The 19,722-nt window shown below is 36.0% G+C and overlaps 1 protein-coding gene across 5 annotated transcripts in view; it reads right to left on the bottom strand.

The window, feature by feature from the left end:
* LOC106051078 (tyrosine-protein phosphatase non-receptor type 4-like) overlaps positions 1-19,722 on the bottom strand; it is a 56,121-nt gene that overhangs the window by 13,922 nt on the left and 22,477 nt on the right. For 2 of the 5 annotated variants that reach the window (XM_013206210.2, XM_056036820.1), the window contains 4 exons: positions 18,876-19,036; positions 17,307-17,375; positions 15,007-15,309; positions 7,617-7,788 (listed from right to left, as the gene is read on the bottom strand). In XM_013206210.2, the coding sequence (XP_013061664.1) occupies positions 7,617-7,788; positions 15,007-15,309; positions 17,307-17,375; positions 18,876-19,036 (705 nt within the window). The remainder of the gene's footprint in view (positions 1-7,616; positions 7,789-15,006; positions 15,310-17,306; positions 17,376-18,875; positions 19,037-19,722) is intronic. The other 3 variants (XM_056036812.1, XM_056036829.1, XM_056036838.1) reach the window with 3 other exon arrangements.

Genomic DNA, 19,722 nt, shown 5'->3' with positions numbered 1-19,722 from the left:
GCTATAAATAGTGCATGCTTCTTTTAGTCCATATTGAACTCAGAACTGTATCAACGAAAAGAGAACATCCTTTTTTTTATCCAGTGAATGACAACTCATAGACAAAACATTTATCCGTTTCGATGCGCCTAACTTTATATCCAGAACGAGTTTTTGAAAACATACACAATGAATCTCAGTACGCCTAAATTCTGTAATAACACACACATATTCCAGAGGGATGTCGCCTAACTTGTCGCACAGATAACGTCAGCACTATACAAATCCACATGTCGCTATCAGATGTGAATTTATGACTTCTAACTGATATGGACCTACAATGATTCAGAAACATTCCCAGAAACCAACCAATAGCCAAAATCAGAGCCGCTGGAGGCAACTAGACAAACAGAACACGTACACAAACTGAAGTAGTTGTAACACAAGAGGGCCCCCATAAACATGTTGGTCTATGGACCTTAAGAATAGAACAATGGTTCGAGTTTTTAGAACATGTTACTATCATGACGACCTTTTTAGAACTACTCAACATTGCTTTGCGTTATACATTGTTGTTTTCATCATTGAACGATCTACATCGGTTGGGGGGGGGGGGGAGATTACTTCTGATATACTAATTAGAGCTCAATTGTGTCCTTGAAGGTCTTGTACAATGAGGTTACTACTAGATATACTAATTAGAGCTCAATTGTGTCCTTGAAGGTCTTGTACAATGAGGTTACTACTAGATATACTAATTAGAGCTCAATTGTGTCCTTGAAGGTCTTGTACAATGAGGTTACTACTAGATATACTAATTAGAGCTCAATTGTGTCCTTGAAGGTCTTGTACAATGAGGTTACTACTAGATATACTAATTAGAGCTCAATTGTGTCCTTGAAGGTCTTGTACAATGAGGTTACTACTAGATATACTAATTAGAGCTCAATTGTGTCCTTGAAGGTCTTGTACAATGAGGTTACTACTAGATATACTAATTAGAGCTCAATTGTGTCCTTGGAGGTCTTGTACAATGAGGTTACTACTAGATATACTAATTAGAGCTCAATTGTGTCCTTGAAGGTCTTGTACAATGAGGTTACTACTAGATATACTAATTAGAGCTCAATTGTGTCCTTGAAGGTCTTGTACAATGAGGTTACTACTAGATATACTAATTAGAGCTCAATTGTGTCCTTGAAGGTCTTGTACAATGAGGTTACTACTAGATATACTAATTAGAGCTCAATTGTGTCCTTGAAGGTCTTGTACAATGAGGTTACTACTAGATATACTAATTAGAGCTCAATTGTGTCCTTGAAGGTCTTGTACAATGAGGTTACTACTAGATATACTAATTAGAGCTCAATTGTGTCCTTGAAGGTCTTGTACAATGAGGTTACTACTAGATATACTAATTAGAGCTCAATTGTGTCCTTGGAGGTCTTGTACAATGAGGTTACTACTAGATATACTAATTAGAGCTCAATTGTGTCCTTGAAGGTCTTGTACAATGAGGTTACTACTAGATATACTAATTAGAGCTCAATTGTGTCCTTGAAGGTCTTGTACAATGAGGTTACTACTAGATATACTAATCAGAGCTCAATTGTGTCCTTGAAGGTCTTGTACAATGAGGTTACTACTAGATATACTAATTAGAGCTCAATTGTGTCCTTGAAGGTCTTGTACAATGAGGTTACTACTAGATATACTAATTAGAGCTCAATTGTGTCCTTGAAGGTCTTGTACAATGAGGTTACTACTAGATATACATACACAACAGTGATCTCTGTTTACTTGGTTATACCTTGTGTCGTTAGAGAAATACATCGATGTCACTTGCTAAGAAGTGAATCTGAAAATCTCCCGATAAGAGCTCATCTATCTCCAAGCCAGCCTGTAGTAGTACAACGGAACATAGCTGCGTTGTGTTGGACGTATCTGTATCCTGTTGGGTAAAGTCATCCACCAGTTCGACTATTACACCAGGCGCCCTATGCCACCACTCGTTACACAAACGTACACTTTCAGATTTCATTATTTACAACTGGCAATACAATCAAATAACAAAAAAAAACGAAAAGAATTTTTTAAAAATGTCTTAAAACATTTAGGAAAAAAGAAATTAATGAAAGAGGGGGAGGGGGGAAGGGGGGGGGGAGTTCTTATGTTTGACTTTACTTTGAAGTAACAAAGATGAACTGTAATGAAATCATAAAGGAAACATGTGTACAAGACAGAAAAACATCCACTATTTCTTGTTTACACTGAAGCTGTCATAATCAGAGTACAACACAACTGACTACAATATGACACTCACTGCTTTCAAGCGAGTATTTCGTTGACCATGTGATAACACAACGCGGTGACGTTCAGCGTGCGAAGATAACTGTGTCCACGCCGTTCTTAATTAACGGTCATTGTGAAATTATGTTTGGAATGTTTTCAGGAAGGCAGATATCGCCAACACCCAAATGCCCTTGCAGGGGTCAACGAATGACGTCCTAGAGGATTCAACTGAACGTAATCAAGTTTCGGTGCTTGGTGTGTGTCTCAGCTAACTCCTTAGCTTCATTTTATACTTCATACAATTTAGAAATGGGGGGGGGGAAACAAAAAGGAGGAGGAAGGGGTCATGTGATGATCCAAACTGAAACGGATCCCCTGGTATGTTCAACCTGATGGAGAATTGTCTCCCCGTCCTCTTTTTTTGTGTTCCATTAGGCCTCCTTGTGAGTAGACTGCAGACATCCAATTAGTTCTATAGGGTATTTATTATTATTTTCATTTCCAGCATAGGATCTGCTCACTTTGACCCACATCGCTAGCAGTCAGTAACAGTTAATAATATGCAAAGTGTGCCAGACATACAAGTACGAAGAATGGCGCCTTTTAAACCTTCAACAACAAAAAATTACGCCAAACGAGATTAGGCTTGATTTCTGCGACACGAATCTAGAGTTTAGATCCAGGTCGGAATTTAGGCTACCCAAAATCTGATGGTTAAACCTTAGGGGAAGGGGGGGGGGTTGCTCTAGGACGGTGTTCGAACTACACGATAATCGAATGGTTGCTAGCAGTACCAGGTATCATTACACGGGAAATGGACAGCGAGGAGACAAAGGTGAACTTCAAGATTTCAATTTATTTCAAATGATTAGATCCACGTAGTCACTGGGATGTCATTCCAAGGTGAAACACAAAAGGTCAGGTCTATACCAAGGTTGCCTAGTCAAATAAACATTATGAGTTATAAGGTGAGCACTTCCAAGATATCCTCTTTAAAGTTGGTGCATGGACGAGGAAACTCCTTCAGATGTCAACTAAATGTCCAACAGATATGAACATGAGCCAACTATTGTCCTACTGGCACTACTATTTACAAGGGGATGTTCTTAAACAGATTGAGACCCTCTAAAGAAAGTGTTCCGAACCACCAGTTACTAAGGTGTGACTCATGAGACGAGTTTAGCCTTATACATTGAAATAGAAATAGCTAGTTAGTGTCACTTCGGCATTTTAAACCGGTTACGGTGATGTATTTTAAATGTTTTCCATTTCTTGTGTACGCTATAAATAAATCTTCACGAATATATATTTGCCAATATGACTTAGACTTAGATCCTCCCGCGCCGTTCGGCGCACTGGACGGAAAGCTGTCTCCATAAAGATCTGTCACTGGCAATGTCTGAAGCCTCCACCCACCTCGTGTCCACTGTTCTGAGGTCCTCCATGAAAGTGTGGCGCCAAGTTATACGAGGACGTCCCTGTTTGCGCTTTCCTCGTATTGGCCTCCATGTCATCGCAACTCTTGGTATGCCTAGTTCATTTTGTCGTAGAACATGTCCCGCAAACCTCATGCGACGCTGTGTCCCAACCTGACTAAGTGGTTAAATCGGTCCACACATGTACCATGCTAGATTTTGTTCATGGGTGAAATACAATAACACCCATTGGATGTAGTCGGAACCTAGACCTAGAACCAATTAGATTCTGGTGGACTCTCAAAAGTAAATAGACATTTGAAAAGACTGCCAAGGTTTGATATACCATTAAGCTCACGGCTAACGTTATCCGTCTAGAGTCCTAACAAAAGTATTCATTAATAATTGCACCTTAACGGGGACGAAAAGAAAAAGGTATTTCATCTCCTAAAATGACTTTAATTTAAAGAAACTTCAGTAGGTATAGAACTAGCCCTTACTCTTAACTAGGGCGCACTCATTGTTCAGGTCAAAGAGAAAAAAAAACAATAACTAAAAATGTCGGAAGACATCGAAACTGCACATTGTTTTGGCTCATGTCTTAACGAATTACATCAGGGTGGTATCCACGCGGACAACCCAGACACGTAGGTCACAGAAACGCCGTCCAAACAACACAATAGCACAATTAACAGCTAGTGCTTTTTGCCATGGGCAAATGCACATTACATTATGTGACAATGATATAATGACTTGATAGCTAGAACTCTAATGACCTCGATCTATGTGAATTGTAAACAAACAAATCTCGGTTCACGTACGATAACGCTTTCCAATGAAGATGATTCATAATTGAATCATTTGATTCAACACTAGTCTAGATCTCTATCCGCCTCAAGTGGAACTCAACTGAGAGGGTACACACACGGGGGAAACAAAACAGTTCAACACACACAGAATCCTAGTTTGAAGAAAGCAGCACAACACAGCTGTGAAGCGACACGCGGCGCGACCCAATGCAAGCAGGAATTTGAAGCCACTGAAAGGGGCCTGGAATTTCAAGTAACACTTCAAGAATTTCACAAGCATACTTCAGGCCCAGTTATCTACTACTAGACGAGAGGCGGGGATGGTTCACAACCAGAGCAATGCAAGGTAATGGGAATGGGGGGGGGGGCATGCGAATACACTACGGCTTTTAGTTTTATCAACCTTTGTAAGATGTACAGGTAGACGGAATAGCACGTGGAGCCTTTGGATACTGTCGGCTCAGGAGCGTCGTTGAGGGAAGGAGACAAGCCCCGTTCTAGAAGGGGAGCCGCGATTCAGCTTTACAATTATACAACGATGTCATCTCAAGAAAAAATAAATAGAACAAGTTTACTTTTTTTAACAACATCTACATATAACCTGGGGGAAATTTGGGGGAGGTCGACTTAGGTTTGAGCGTTCCCCCCAAAACACATATGTTGGTATAGTATTTATAGAAATCATGCTTGATGAACGTGGCAAAAACATTCCAAAGTTCTTTACCGAGCATTATGTTACAACTCTGTTCAAAATTGTCATCTAGGTCATACAATTTATAGATATTCATTTTTAAACAAAACAAAAACAATGCTAGTACCTGACTAGTAAATCAAATGGGGCCTCTGGCACCTTTGACAATATTACATATTCAGAGGTAAAGCCTGTATTTTTTGTTTTGTTTTGACCATATTTCAATTCAAAAAAGTTTTTCGACAATTTATATATTTATGATTATGCCTGCGCTGGAGTTGGCAAAATTAGTAGGTCACAACTGTATTTCTAATTAATCTTCAGTCTCGAAGACACGCCTTATTATTATTATATTTATTATTTAGTTCATGTTAGTAAGTGGTATGTTTGACTGAGAGGCCAAAACCGCTTTTGGTTACATGCAGGAATACCCAACGACATAGTGTGTTCAAGATTGTCTAGTCGTCTAACCGAATTAATTCTTTTTTGTTCATCGTCAAACTGCGTGGCCAACTAGCTAGTAATTCTTTTTTCCAAAGAGTATATATATATATATATAGATATATATATATATATATATCAACTGTCAACTTTCTAGGAAAATCGTTGTTTTCGAGAACCGTGTCCAGGTTCCATTTGTTTCCAGTTTTTGCCGATATATGAGTAACCCGAATAGAGGACATAGAAATAGAAATAAACCTGACAGTAATAATAATAATAATAATAATCTTTATTATCCGTAAGGAAATTTGTCTTACAATTTGTGCATTACACCAAACAAAAAACATTATAACTATAAGAAACCAAAATGTACATTCACACCAGACTCACTCATAATTTACATGTGACAAAGTTTATACCAGATTGTTCTTATTTAATGATTTGATAGCCAGGGGAACAAAAGAGTGTTTGTGCCTGTTTGTCTTTGCTATCGGTGTCTTGTATCTCTGTTGTGATGGTCAAATCACAAACTCCTGACCCAAAGGGTGATTCTTTATCTCTTCGGGCAACAAAAAGTTATGTTACCACGTCCATTCCAGAATCTAGCAATACATTTAGGAAATCCATGCTTGTGTGGATAGCTTGAACACAAGACAGTTGTTGTGTTTTTCTTTCAAATGTGCCGTTCAGTGTGTTATGCTAAAACTTAGTTGGACCTCCCATCAACCAAGGATGTAAATAATCGGCAGGTTTGTAACTTGCTGCAGAATTAGGATCTCAAAATGTAAAGACTACAAGTGAATTTTGATATTTGAGAACCACTGTTATCTAGGTTTCAACGGACTAAAAAGAAAATGCGAAATTTAAATTTCTACAGGTGACCTGCAAATTATGCATTCATTATGTGTAAGATATCCCCACCCCCTTTTTTCTTTTTTTTTTTTTGTAAATGTGTATAGACAGACGGGTCATGCCAAACAGACAAACTGCGCACAAAAGTTGATAGCACAGCAAACTAGACACTAGAAATTAGACACAAGAAACTGAGTTTGAGTTTTTTTGGCACATCGGCACACTTTAGGCCATGCCGTGCCCCACAAGAAACTAGGCACAACTACAAAATTGTTAAGGCTTTAATAAAAAGATAATCAAATTCACATCTAACAGAATATCTTCTGTTAGACAAGATGTGTAATAATGTCTAATACTACTTTCTAAACAAATAAAACAAATTTTGTCAATCTGGACAATTGTACACACATTAAGATGCCAAAAATATCAGATTAGCTTAATAACAAAGTGAACAAGTTTTTAAAAACTACATCATCTGGTAACTCACTTCAAAATGTCAACGATTCACGTTTTTTTTTAACTTCAGTAGAATTATTTGTACCTAAAAAATATATTTAATTCAATTTTTAAAAAGATATTTGTTTTAAAACGTGGTTTATTAAATAGTACAAAATGCTAATTGCATCTAAGATTATTACTGGGTTTTGTTTTTTTTTTTTTTGTTCTTTGGATTAACATCTTTGATTATTGCTTTTAGAGCAGCCCAAAAGCTTAGAGTAATGTCTTAGTACTTGCAGCTCTAGGCAGTAGACCTGTACACAGCAATTAGTGGCTCTATTGCCGCTATATTTTATGAAACATATACTAGAGGTGTGTTTAATAGATGCTGAAAACAGAAAAGGTTTATTCTTTCTTTTATGATACAGTTTAATTTAATTATGTTAAGTTTTTAGAGAAAAGCAGCAGTCTGTCTCCTGTGCATGCATGGGAAGAGAAAAAGAGAGAGAGAGAGGGAGACAGAAAGAGGGAGGAGGGAGACAATGAGGGATGAAAAGTCCGAAAGTCTTACATGACATTATCTGTCACAATTCTTATCAATGATAAGTCAAATAAACAACAACACTACGCATTCACTTGAAACATACCAAAGAAAAACAGCACAGTTGGCAACACCAAAGAACAGCACAGTCTACTCACCAAATATTCATTATAGCAAGGGAGATCATAAAGTGATTCTGTTGTTTTATTGTTGGAGCTGTTCGATCCATTGGAGCCGGAAGTATCCGTATTGCTGCTGAAATTGACAACTTTGGTTGGAACATTGCCGGGATAGGCATCGCGAGAGTTGTGGCTGATGAACCCTCCATCACTGTGAACATATCAAGGCACGTGTGTAACACGAGATGTGTGGAAAGTCTTAGCTTATGTTTTGGTTAGGTATTATTAAGTGACACTGTTACTCGTCTCTCTTACACTAAAGGAATGGCATGTCAGCGAAACTTTCCCCACCCCAAAGCAGTCCTAGACTTTCAAGTAGGGAATTAGTATAAGCACATACTAGATGTAAAAGAGAAAAAAAAATCTCTTTTCCTGACCAATGTCCACACCAAATGCTGGGGAAGAAGATGGGGTCATTTCCGAGAACAATCTGCACTTTATGTGGCCAACCCGCTATATAATTAGCACATCAAGAAGCAATACACTCTGTAAACATTGGTTGAAACGTCTTTCTCTGCTGCCTTTATTTTAGAATGCATTATACACTTTCTCTGACATTATAGGCCTTCTTTGGCATTATCTAATACTAAGCCTTTGGCCAAACATATGCTACGCATCAGTGATGCACAACGGTGATGTGGTGCCATCCAGGCCTTTCCAAATGTCTGCCCATAAAGGATCGGTTCCATTGGAGCTCGCACTGCTTTGACTTTTAACCAATCCATGCGGATAAAGAGATGGTCTTATATTTTTAACTGGTTTGCTAATAAGCGAGTACTACAATAATATTGTATGCTATGTAACACTACATATTTCCCCTGATCTATATTAAAAAACTCATTCCAAAGACTGATAAGAATAGATACACACGAAATAGACTAGAAGCTTTGTGAAAACCCAGACACAAGTCATACAAGCCTAATATGAATAATAATAATAATTAGCACAAGAAGGTTTAAAAAACAAATAAAACAATATCTGCCATCACTGTGGCAAAACAAGAAACTTACTACCATATGTACTAACACTATAGAAAACTGGAAATGGAATGACTTGTATAACATTCGAGCTCTTCTACAAAGCTTGAGTAACTGACCTCGGTATGACTAACTTGATGAAATAACTGGACATCTTGGACATTACGTTCTACTGCACCGCACAGAGACACACAAAAGTTAGAGATACAAATAATCCCAGTGACACAAGCTTTGATTCAAGAGAACGCATACTTTTGTTGACTGCCTGCTCGAGTAAGTCCTGACTCGACTTTAATCTAAACCAACACAGATGCTGCAGTGCAACACGTGGAGGAACAAGAAAGACATTTGGCAGCAGTCCCCACACGAATACTTCCTAGCAATGTCTACAGACAAGAACCGCTACGTACCACACAGAGTTGATGAACATTGAAACCAATGACTTAACATTTATTTTTTCCGAACCAGTCAAAATTTGAATCAAGTGTTTCAATGACCGTCAAGGTGTGAAAGTAATGAGGGGGAAATGATTTTGACTTTTGGCCAAAATGTCTGGAATCACTATTATCTTACAAAATACACAGACGAGAGGCAACACGAGACTTTCTAATTCCGCCCTCTACTCGCTGGCACTCACCCACACAGGCGAACGGGCGAACAACAAATTGGAACATTTGCACATTTTTATATGTACTGTGTGCAGTACCACCTAACAGTTCAAGTGTGTGTGTGTGTGTGCGCGTAAGATGTTTTGAATGTTTGCCAGACCGATATATTTGAGTAGTGTAATGATTATTGACGTCAACCTCGACACATTTTCAAAGCTGTCTTTAAAGTTAGACATCGGTCAATAGTTGATTACTTCATCTAAAGGTCTACCATTGTGCGATGTCCGAAAAGAGTCGGGCAGAAGGTCCTCAAAACAGACCAGGGGAAAAGATTTCTCACAGAAGCCAGGAATCAGACATTGGCTCTTGAACACCCCCCCTCTGTCCGAAGGTTTCTTATCCCTTGGTGTAGCCAACCTCGTGCGCCATTTTGTTCACTACTAATTCAGTTGTATCACACTTTTCTCTCTCTAGGCCCTTTTATTCAATGTGGCATCATACGTCTCGAGGGAACAGTATTTCCATTTGCAACTTCTCGATTGCCTTAAACGGCCGATCCTTGATACACCATTGCGGTCACAGGTTGGGCATTTGTTAACACCAGATGCTCAGTTCTTTGAAGTTTCATAATCTGGACTTATTTGGTCAGTTAGACATACCCTGCCGCAGCCGCCTGCCTAATCATTATATAACAACTAGAATACAAAGAAACTGGCCTTCGTTGTTTATTTATTTCAACCATCCCTTACCACAAAAAAGAGAAGGGGTCTTTCCTAAGCTGTATTCCTCGTTATCTGGAGTGTCTCAAACTGAATTGGACAGCCACATTAGAGGACGAGAAAGGAATCCCAGTGTCCCATCCTTCAACGTAGTTCAAAAATAGAAATCAATGTCTGAAAATAGTGTGTTGGAGCTCATACAAAGAATGTCATTCAAAAAAAAAAGGATCATGCTGTACATGGGGCAGAAGATGTAAAGCTTAGATGTTTCTATACCCGACCGTTAACTAAGCGTCATGTGGCCAGAACAAAGACCAACCGCAATTACTTTGCATAACCAATGTCGTGTAGCCATCAAGTGTGGACCTGTAGAAGTCCTTAGAATCCCCACGTTCATAGTCCAAGTCTTAAACTGGATTCGAACTCAGAGATGTTCGCCACTTTAAAATCACGCTTAAGTTTAAAATACTAAAACTGTTGAGCATTCTACCTTTTCTGTTGGTGCCACTTTCTGAGCAGGAGTGGGAGGAGTCTAAAACTTCTTCTAAACATCACGAATTCAGATCCCACGACTCTGTAGACACTGGTAGCAGTATGCTTCAGTGGAAGGCAATTTGTAAACAGGTGCAAATAAGCTTCACTTTATATACAGTCTGCCTTTCTAAAAGCAGCAATAATCTGACCAATTTGTAACCGTTGACAACTGTGACAAAGAGTAATTCCTTGTTTGACGCTTCCGTACACACCAATCAAAAATCGATTTATTGATAATTTTTTTTTTTTTTTGCATGGTCTTTGTCCTGTTCCTTATTTATTTCATTTTTTTCTCATTCAAATGTTGTCAATGGAAAAGTGACAAGAGGTCTATTTAGAGTTATTTTTGGATCTGTGCCAAGGAATAGATTGAAGAGGGCGGTATACATTACTGGCTTGCAGCTCTAAAATCAAGGGTGGGCAGAGTGCGGCGCGAGGGCCGCCTAGTCGTTTTAGGTGACGACCAAACCATGAGCGTTACCTTTTTTTTGCTAATCATTGCATACTTCAACTAATAAGCTAGTAACGAAAGAGGACTTAGATAAACATAGTAAATAAAGACAAATATACAAACAGGTAACCACTATTCCTTTCAAGTTAGATCAATGCCATGGATCTTCAAACTCCATGTAAGTGAGGCTTGAAAGGCTCAAATCCTCTTTTGCAAAAGCACTGGACAAAAACCCTGCGGTTGTACTCAATGCACATACAGCATACAGGTCTAAAGGTCTTCGTAGACCTGAGCACGGACAATAAATCACTGATCTTAAAATAAATCTATGGAACGTAGAAGTTAATTGAACAATGCAGCGTTTTATTAGGTTATTAGCAGTAACCATATACACAAATGGCACTAATGTTATTGTGTTGTCTGTCTGTCCATCTGTCACGTTTAGATCTCAAAAACTAAAAGTGCTAGTGACAATCCAATGCCACCATCCTTCGGTATGTCAAACATTTCCATTATAATCTTTTGGAAGAGATGACTTGACTGGCTTATTGCACGTACTGGCCATTACAATTACAATAATAAAGCATTGCCTTGTGTCCAACAATTAATTGTAATGCTTCTTAGAAAGCAAGCGTACTGTGTGATTAAAATGGTCAACAGAATTAGTCTTTGTCTTTTCGCCAGAAATTGTTCCAGATTGTTTGATTCAAGTGATGTATGGAAAGAGGAGTGAACAGAAGAAATGTTTTAGAACCAAAGGCAAATTAGTTGCAAATGGAACAATGTTTGCAACTGATATGTCTGTATAGAACATTTACACACTATGAATTAGGAAATATATATCTCAACTGGTATGGACCAGAGCCAAACTTTGAACGTGTTCAAAAAATGAGATTGTTCTCTGGTTGAATCAAGTGAGGTCGATGAAGCAAGTGCCATGTCTGCATGTTCCCTCTCACTCAAGTTGGACTAGTGTATCGCCAGTAGCACCGCACAAACATTCATTTGCAATGCATGAACATTGCATGCCAAAAATACCATATGACGGTGTCAGCTGATTTCCCTAAAACAGATGGGTAGCAGACAAAAGAATTGAAAACAAAAAATCTCGCTACTAAACATGTTGAGACATGTTCTAGATTTGTACATTTGAAAATGACCAACTACCAAATAAGTCTTAAGGAATCTGATGAAATGTGAGGAACATTGTCAATAGAAGAGAAAAAGACATTTCATTTCATTTACGTTTCTAATCAAATAGTTCTAAAACAACTGCAGCCATAGATTCTAATTGTAAGCGATAAATTCTAATTGTATAGCTCTCTATGTCAAGAAACACTAACCTGCCACATATAAGACTAGCACTCTTTCCCATGCTACAAGGACATCCAATAGGTTCCAAAGATGTTCAAACTCCCAAAGACCCTAGGACAGACTGATTCAATCTATGATATGAAGGCCTCCACGGCTCAAACCTTAGTGCGTGGATACATGTCCCACTGTCTCATCGGTACTACAGAAATGGTTGAGAGATCTATCGCTTCATTGATTGAAATCAATAATTGGATCTCTAATTACAATGAAGTACTTTTTGGTTTGAAGCGAGGGAGGGGCATTGTGTGAGGGGGGGTGACATTTCATACAGCAAATATCAGAAAAAGAAGAAACGTGATCTTTATGAATAGATTGAATCCTTCTTCAGTCTGCACACATGGTCAGGCACTGACTTAATAGTCAATATTCAATTGAAGTGTCAGAGAGAGAGGGCCACAAGGTGTCAAGTGCAATGTTCAAAGTGAACATATCACCCATACACATTTCCAAAGAAAGAACAAATGTATCACCTAATTGATCAAAGTGAACATATCACCCATACACATGTCCAAAGAAAGAACAAATGTTCACCTAACAAATCAAACAGAAGTGAACTCAAGAATTAGTGAAAGGACAAATGTATCACCTAATCGATCAAACAGAAGTGAACTCAAGAATTAGTGAAAGAAAAAAAAAGATTTCACTATTAAGATTTGTGTTACTGCCTTTCATATACAATGCAAACACAGCAGAAAAATCAAACATCATGTTTTAATTTCAATCAGACCTGATCACACCTGATTTTACACCAGTAGAAATAAATCTATGGAACGTAGAAGTTAATTGAACAATGCAGCGTTTTATTAGGTTATTAGCAGTAACCATATACACAAATAGCACTAATGTTATTGTGCTGTCTGTCTGTCCATCTGTCACGTTTAGATATTAAAAAAATACAAAAAGTGACAATCCAATGCCACCATCCTTAGGTATGCCAAACATTTCCATTAAAATCTTTTTGAACAGATGACTTGAATGCTTATTGCACATCTCAAAGCCAATAGGACTATCTAAATTTATTTTATTTAGATTACTGTCAACAGAAATTGCAAGACAAGATGTTATAATGTATAAATATTGATGTAGAAAACAAAATGTCTCAGAGGTGGAACAGAAACAACTAATATTACTACATATAAAAATTGTCAGGTCTAGACATGAAATACATTTGGAACTAGTTTCTAAGAAACAAAATGGCTTTATATTAATAGTCCTTTTATTAAGGCATGTTGTTATTTAATAGATACCAGACTGACTAAACTAGCTGTCATGTGACAATGTTGCCCCAGTAATGTTAACAGGAAGTTTTGTAGTTTGTTTTCTGGAAGCTTTCAGTTTCTACAAAGAAAGTTAGATAATATGAAAGGATATCATTGGTTTCTGGTACCTTCAAAGAAGTCCATTAGGGAATTGAAGCGTCTATGCCTCCCCATTATCACATTGACTGAAGGAAAGAATTTCTTCCAACAGACAGGCATGGGCTGGGAGCTTTTCACCTAAATTCCTGTCTGAAACTTCCACAATGGAATTGACCATTACTACAATGAGGTTGTGTCATATATGTATAGCACATGGTCCTCTAGTCCTGAACCCGCTATAAAGATAATTTAAGGGAATTTCTTCATAGTTATATCCTGTAAACGCCTCTACCATGCAAAGACCGCCACTACAGCCACATGTCTCTGATGGCGGCCTCCTTGTGGAGCCTCCTTGTGGAACGGTGTTGCAGCCTTTTAGGACTGGGTCATTTATTGGAGTGAATTTACGATTGAATATGGATTATAAAATGTATCTGTTCAATCTTTTCATGAGTTCTACTTAAGAGTTCAATTATTTTAAACAGGAATTCAGTTATTCGCCTTTAGCATACGACCAGTGATTGGCAAACTACGACATTTCATCAGGCCCGCCAAATTTTGTTGTAATATTAATATATTGAAAATGACAATTTAATTTAGAATGAAAAAAAAAAAGCAACTGTGTTTCATTTGTAATGAAACAATGGTCGTTGGGACAATAATATACCCGATACCTCATTTTTTAACAAAATTACTCTTCCAGCATCCATGTCCGATGACAAAAGAAAACAAAAATACAAAGCTCTAAAAAAGAATTATTACGCTAGCTAAGTCTTTCTCCCAAAATTGTATAGAGTTCAGAGAGTGCAAGTTATATTGTTGAGTATTTCTAAAAGTTATAAAGCATGTTTTAATGGTGACTTTGACTTTGGACTCAAGTTTATCAAGTTTTAGGACCTTTAAAGAAAAGGGATTTTGAGAATATATGTTTATCTCAAAAAATATATTATCTAGAACCGAACCAATGCTTAAAAATTTCCCACCACAGTTAAACTCATCAGGATTATAGAATAGTTAATTATAGAATAGTTAACTGCCAATGCCCTAGAGAGCCTAGTTTACCAGGATTATAGAACAGTTAAATTCCACTGCCCTAGAGAGCCTAGTTTACCAGGATTATAGAATAGTTAACTGCCACTGCACTTGAAGAGCTAGTTCACCAGGATTATAGGAGAATTAACTGCCACTGCCCTAGAGGAGCCTAGTTCATAACGATTAGATGTGGCCACAGATAAGAACTGAACAAGTTTAATAAAAACTAGAGAGCTGTATTGTTCTATTTGGTTGCTGAAAATGTCCCTTTATTCCTCCACTATGACTCTGCCATTGAAACAAGTCTCACACTTACTCTGATTTCTCTGACTGGTTCCCATCATTCCAGGAACTTCTACCAGATTTGTAATCGTGGGGCAAGGTGGCCCTGACTTGACTGCCCACACCATCATGCCTGTTAAATGTATTGTTACTGGAGGAACTGACTGTCCCGCTGCTACTGCTACTGGCATTCGTACTATGGGCAGGGCTACTGGCATTAGCAGAAAAAGTCTGTGATTTGGACATCTGCCTGTAGGCATCTATGTAACGATTCTCTTCCAGAATGGCCTCTCTGGAAACTGCTCCTACAGTCCTTCTGTATCTTTTACTGGGAGATCTAAATGCAATAAGGATTTACACTTAAAACACAACATTTTTTAAAAGGCTAAAGTTCAGTCTAAGTTCAGTTTAAGTTCAGTCTAAGTTCAGTCTAATAGCCAGTAAGAAAACCATGCTGCTGCATGCCAGATAAAAACTCATGCAATGAAATACCAATATGCAAAGGCTAGCAACATGTGAAGCCATTTTTTCTAGACATTTTGATTTTTTTTTTTTTTTTTATTTACTTTTGGGCTTTATAAAATAAAATCCTTTAAAAAAAAATGTACCAAATTTGATAAAATTAATTGATATGAAATTCTTTGTTTTTAATTCTTTAAAAAATTCTTTATAAGAAAATGCACTATCTAATAAATTTATCAAAATGCCAATGCAATTTTTAAAAAATACTATTTAACAACTATTTTATTTATGGTTTCTGTAATATTAAAGATCAAGAAGACAGGGGAAAAAAGGAAAGAATTCTGGCATGTGAATTTGAAATGTGGCCACTCATTGTTGTGTATGTCAGAGTACCATGAAGAAAATGAACCTCACACTAAGTAATATACTATAGATCAGAATAGAACGAAAGCCCTATCCCCTAATTTATTCCTACATAAATAAATAACGGTAATTGATGACATATCAACATATTATTCTGTCATTTTTAGAAAAAGATATAATGTTCTATACTTGTAGATCAAATGATTGTGATCAAGAGTCAGTATTATGTTTTCAAGGAGGTCACTTACAATGTTTTTATAGAAAGTGAACTACATTATTCAAATTTCAATTTTTTTTTTAATTTCATTTTTTTCTTTTTCATTTTGAGGTAAATAAGCCTTTCAATTTCTATTGTTACTAGTATGATTATTAAGTTATCAAAGCCAATATTTTTATCAAAGGTTAGATTTTTGTTGTTGGTCATATAAACTTCAATATGCTTCAAGACTTTACACAATTGTCAGTGTGACCTTTAGATTGGTTTTGTTCTGTTTTCTTGCATTTCACAATTAACATAAAAAAAAATTAACATAGAAAAGGAATGTTACAGACAGCTTTCCAAAGGTTACACAGCCCGTTAACACACACACAAATGCATTTCTATAAATAAATTTTTAACCCACATATTGTTTGAAAATAAAAATTCATTCAAGTTCTTAGGATAGAGAATAATTTCTTTTCTTTCTCCTTCCATTCCTGTAACTTATAAATTAATTAGGTTATAGATCCCAGGAGAAAAAAAAAGCCAGACACCATATTATAGATTATATTTTTTTAAGATACAGAGGTCAATAATCTGATGGTTGAAAAACATCAATGTATAAACTGTTCAATAATTTTTTTTTTTTTAAATTAATTACTTTCAATGAAAAAAGTCATTAATAAAATGGGAATGTGTTTAACAAACTTGATAAGAGCATTGACCTGTGTATTGGTTAAAAGCAGTTTTTAGCAGACAACACCAAAGCTTGTTTTTTCAAGTATAACTAAAACCTATACAAAAAGGACAATCAGCAAAGCTTTAAATATTCATCTCTATTGAGCAAAGCTGTACATGCTATTTGAAGCAAAGCTATATTCAACTAGATTATCAAAGTTAAACAAATTACTGCTATCACAATGTTACCAAGTAAAGTGTTTTAAAAAAAAAAAGAAGAAAAATTAATTTATGTGTTTTCAACAATTAGTTCAAGCATATTGAGAGGCATTTTTCAAAAGAGCCCTGATATATGTATGCATATAGTGATCTTTTAAAACATTCTGTTAAAGGATATACAGATTTATGGAGCCATAAATAAATCAAATTGATAAGATCTAAAACACAAGCCTAACAGCATGTATATAGAAGAAGGACTAGATATACCAGAATTAGGAAGTTTAAAAAAAAAACTGAACAAACAACAATGTAGGAGGATAAGTCAAACTAAATAGCTCAGATCTAGAAACAAAGAAAAATCAAGGAAAAACAAAATTTCAGGAGTTAAAAAAAAAAGACTTCTAGAAGCCTACCTTGAAAAAGGCCTCTCTATTTTGGCCCTTCGTTTACTTTCTTCTAAAGTTTGAAATTCTGTTCTACCACTGCAACAAATAGGTCGTGTATGTAAGACACTAATCTAGCTGGTGGTGGAAACATTGAGTCTGTTTAGTCATTCACAACATACTGCTGGAACTTAAGATGTACACGGCTGGAGGTCATGCGTTTTATACAGAAAAAGCCCATTATTACAGCATTTTTATTGGTCAAAAGTACTCCCTTACCACAAGGTTTTGTTGAGCCATTCCGTTAATGGCATTGTTTTACTTAAATTTGCTTTAACTGCCTTTTTCAAAGAAATAAATGTAAATTTAAAAAGTGCATGGGCTTCAAAGTGAAAAGTTGGAATCATTACTTTTTAATATTTTAGTTTAAAGAATTGAAGTGTTTGAATAATGGCCCTGGAGTCAAATTAAGATGTTGATATCTGCAAAGTTTTCAGTCCATACTATTCTTGGTCATAACGGATCAGGATTCTGTAAAAAATTTCTATTGACTCAACATCCTTGCAAATTGCATACTACAAAAAAAAAAATAGTAACAGGAAAAAAATAATTTCAATTGTATACATCCTAATTGTCAGTATGATAAGAATGACTATACAGAGTGAGATAGAGAAACTGTAAATGTCTGGCACCATAGATTAGTTGTATATAGTTACAATCTCCAGACAATACATTAGATTTATCCTACATGCCCCAAAAGTGGGTATAAAAAAAAAAGAGGAAATTAGATGATATATTAAAACAAAAAGAACAGTTAATAATAATGTAACAAATTAATGGTCATATTTAAAATCAACTATAACAGGGATTTGAAATCAAACAATCAAAGCTATAGTGCGACAACCACAAACCACCCTGTCATGCAAAGAAAAAAGAAGCAGTTAGTAGTAATGACTAGAATGTGGTGACAAAATTTTGTTGGTCAAAACTAGATTTCACGAGGAGAAGATTTGATTCAATTGTTCACATTTTGTGTTGCCATTAATATTATTGGAATCTCGCTTTGTTTAAAAGGTTGAATAGCTAGTAATAATGTCGCACCATAACTATGAAAATAAGAACTAATGGGAAAGAATTAAGTATTCACTGTAAGTGTTAATTGGTGATTAGCTAAAGTACAATTAAATTTGTAAATTAACGTGGCCACACTGATATATTAACAGCCAAACGTCAGCCTAGAAGAAAAGGGAAAAAAAATGTAAAAATAAATAACTGGACACCAGCATAAACACACAAAAATGCTCAAAGCAAAAAAAATAAATTATTTTTTTGTTCTGAATTCTTAAAACTTCACACAAATATAAGCAAACAGAGAGTGAATATACTAGCACACAACAAGACACACACGCACACACAAATAAAGTAAATAAATAGCTTACCATTAATAATTGTTTTAAAGTTGAGAAAAGGTTTTGAAAGATTACAATTTAAAAAACTTAATCAATGAATCAAAGTTACATTTTCATCATTTAACATCGCAGCTTCCAGCTAATAAGCAAGGTAGAAAAAATATCATAAAGGAAAAAAAAAGCCACATACCTGTACCTAAATTTAGATCCCATGGTGAAAAGCTTTTTGGTTGGTGGGTTGGGGTGATGAAGCCTAAAAAACGTATGATGCTCAACACAAGATTTCCAAAGGTTTTTGCAAGATCTGTAGCTAATCATGTTAAAACCTATAAGATTCTCCACTGGCTCATTCTGAAATACAAAAATGTGAACAAAATAACTGGCACTGTGATAAACAAATATATATTTATTACCTAACTGCAATGATGAGGAGCCGTAGTGTGTTACGGGCTTCCGTAAAGCAAAAGTGAAACAACAAAGACAAAAAAAATTTTTTCTAATTAAAGCTGGTTTTTAGTTTTTGATTTACCATGAGGAATATCTTAATGTCTAATAATGAACTATAACTAGGTATATTTATCATGCATGTTTTGATCAGAAGAAAAAAAAACTGTTATAAGCGAAACTAATGAAAAGCAGAATAGTTTTAGAAATATTTCTTGTCATAAGATATTCTTTCCATTGAATTATAAAATAATTTTATTAACATTGAGAAGACACAAATCTGTTATCTTATGTTGCCAACTCTCTTACTCTTTTGTAAGCCATCTTCAAATTTTAATTTACACCTTAAAAATTAACATATTAGGGCAATGAGAATAATTAATTTGTTCAAAGTGTCAATAATGAAAGTGGATAATGAACAAATTATTAAAGAATGTTAATTAAAGTTACATTACTACAAATGTTGACAGAAGCATATGGACGAAGCATTATGTGTTGCCTGCTTTAACTTAGACCTAAATATTGTCCTAAAGAATTGAATTTTGTTTTTATTTATAACTTTTTTTTAATGGTAATTAGACCTTAATCATTGC

The sequence above is a fragment of the Biomphalaria glabrata genome, chromosome 1 (genome assembly GCF_947242115.1).
Source record: "Biomphalaria glabrata chromosome 1, xgBioGlab47.1, whole genome shotgun sequence".
NCBI lineage: Eukaryota > Metazoa > Mollusca > Gastropoda > Planorbidae > Biomphalaria > Biomphalaria glabrata.
This window is presented reverse-complemented; position numbering and strand designations above follow the sequence as displayed.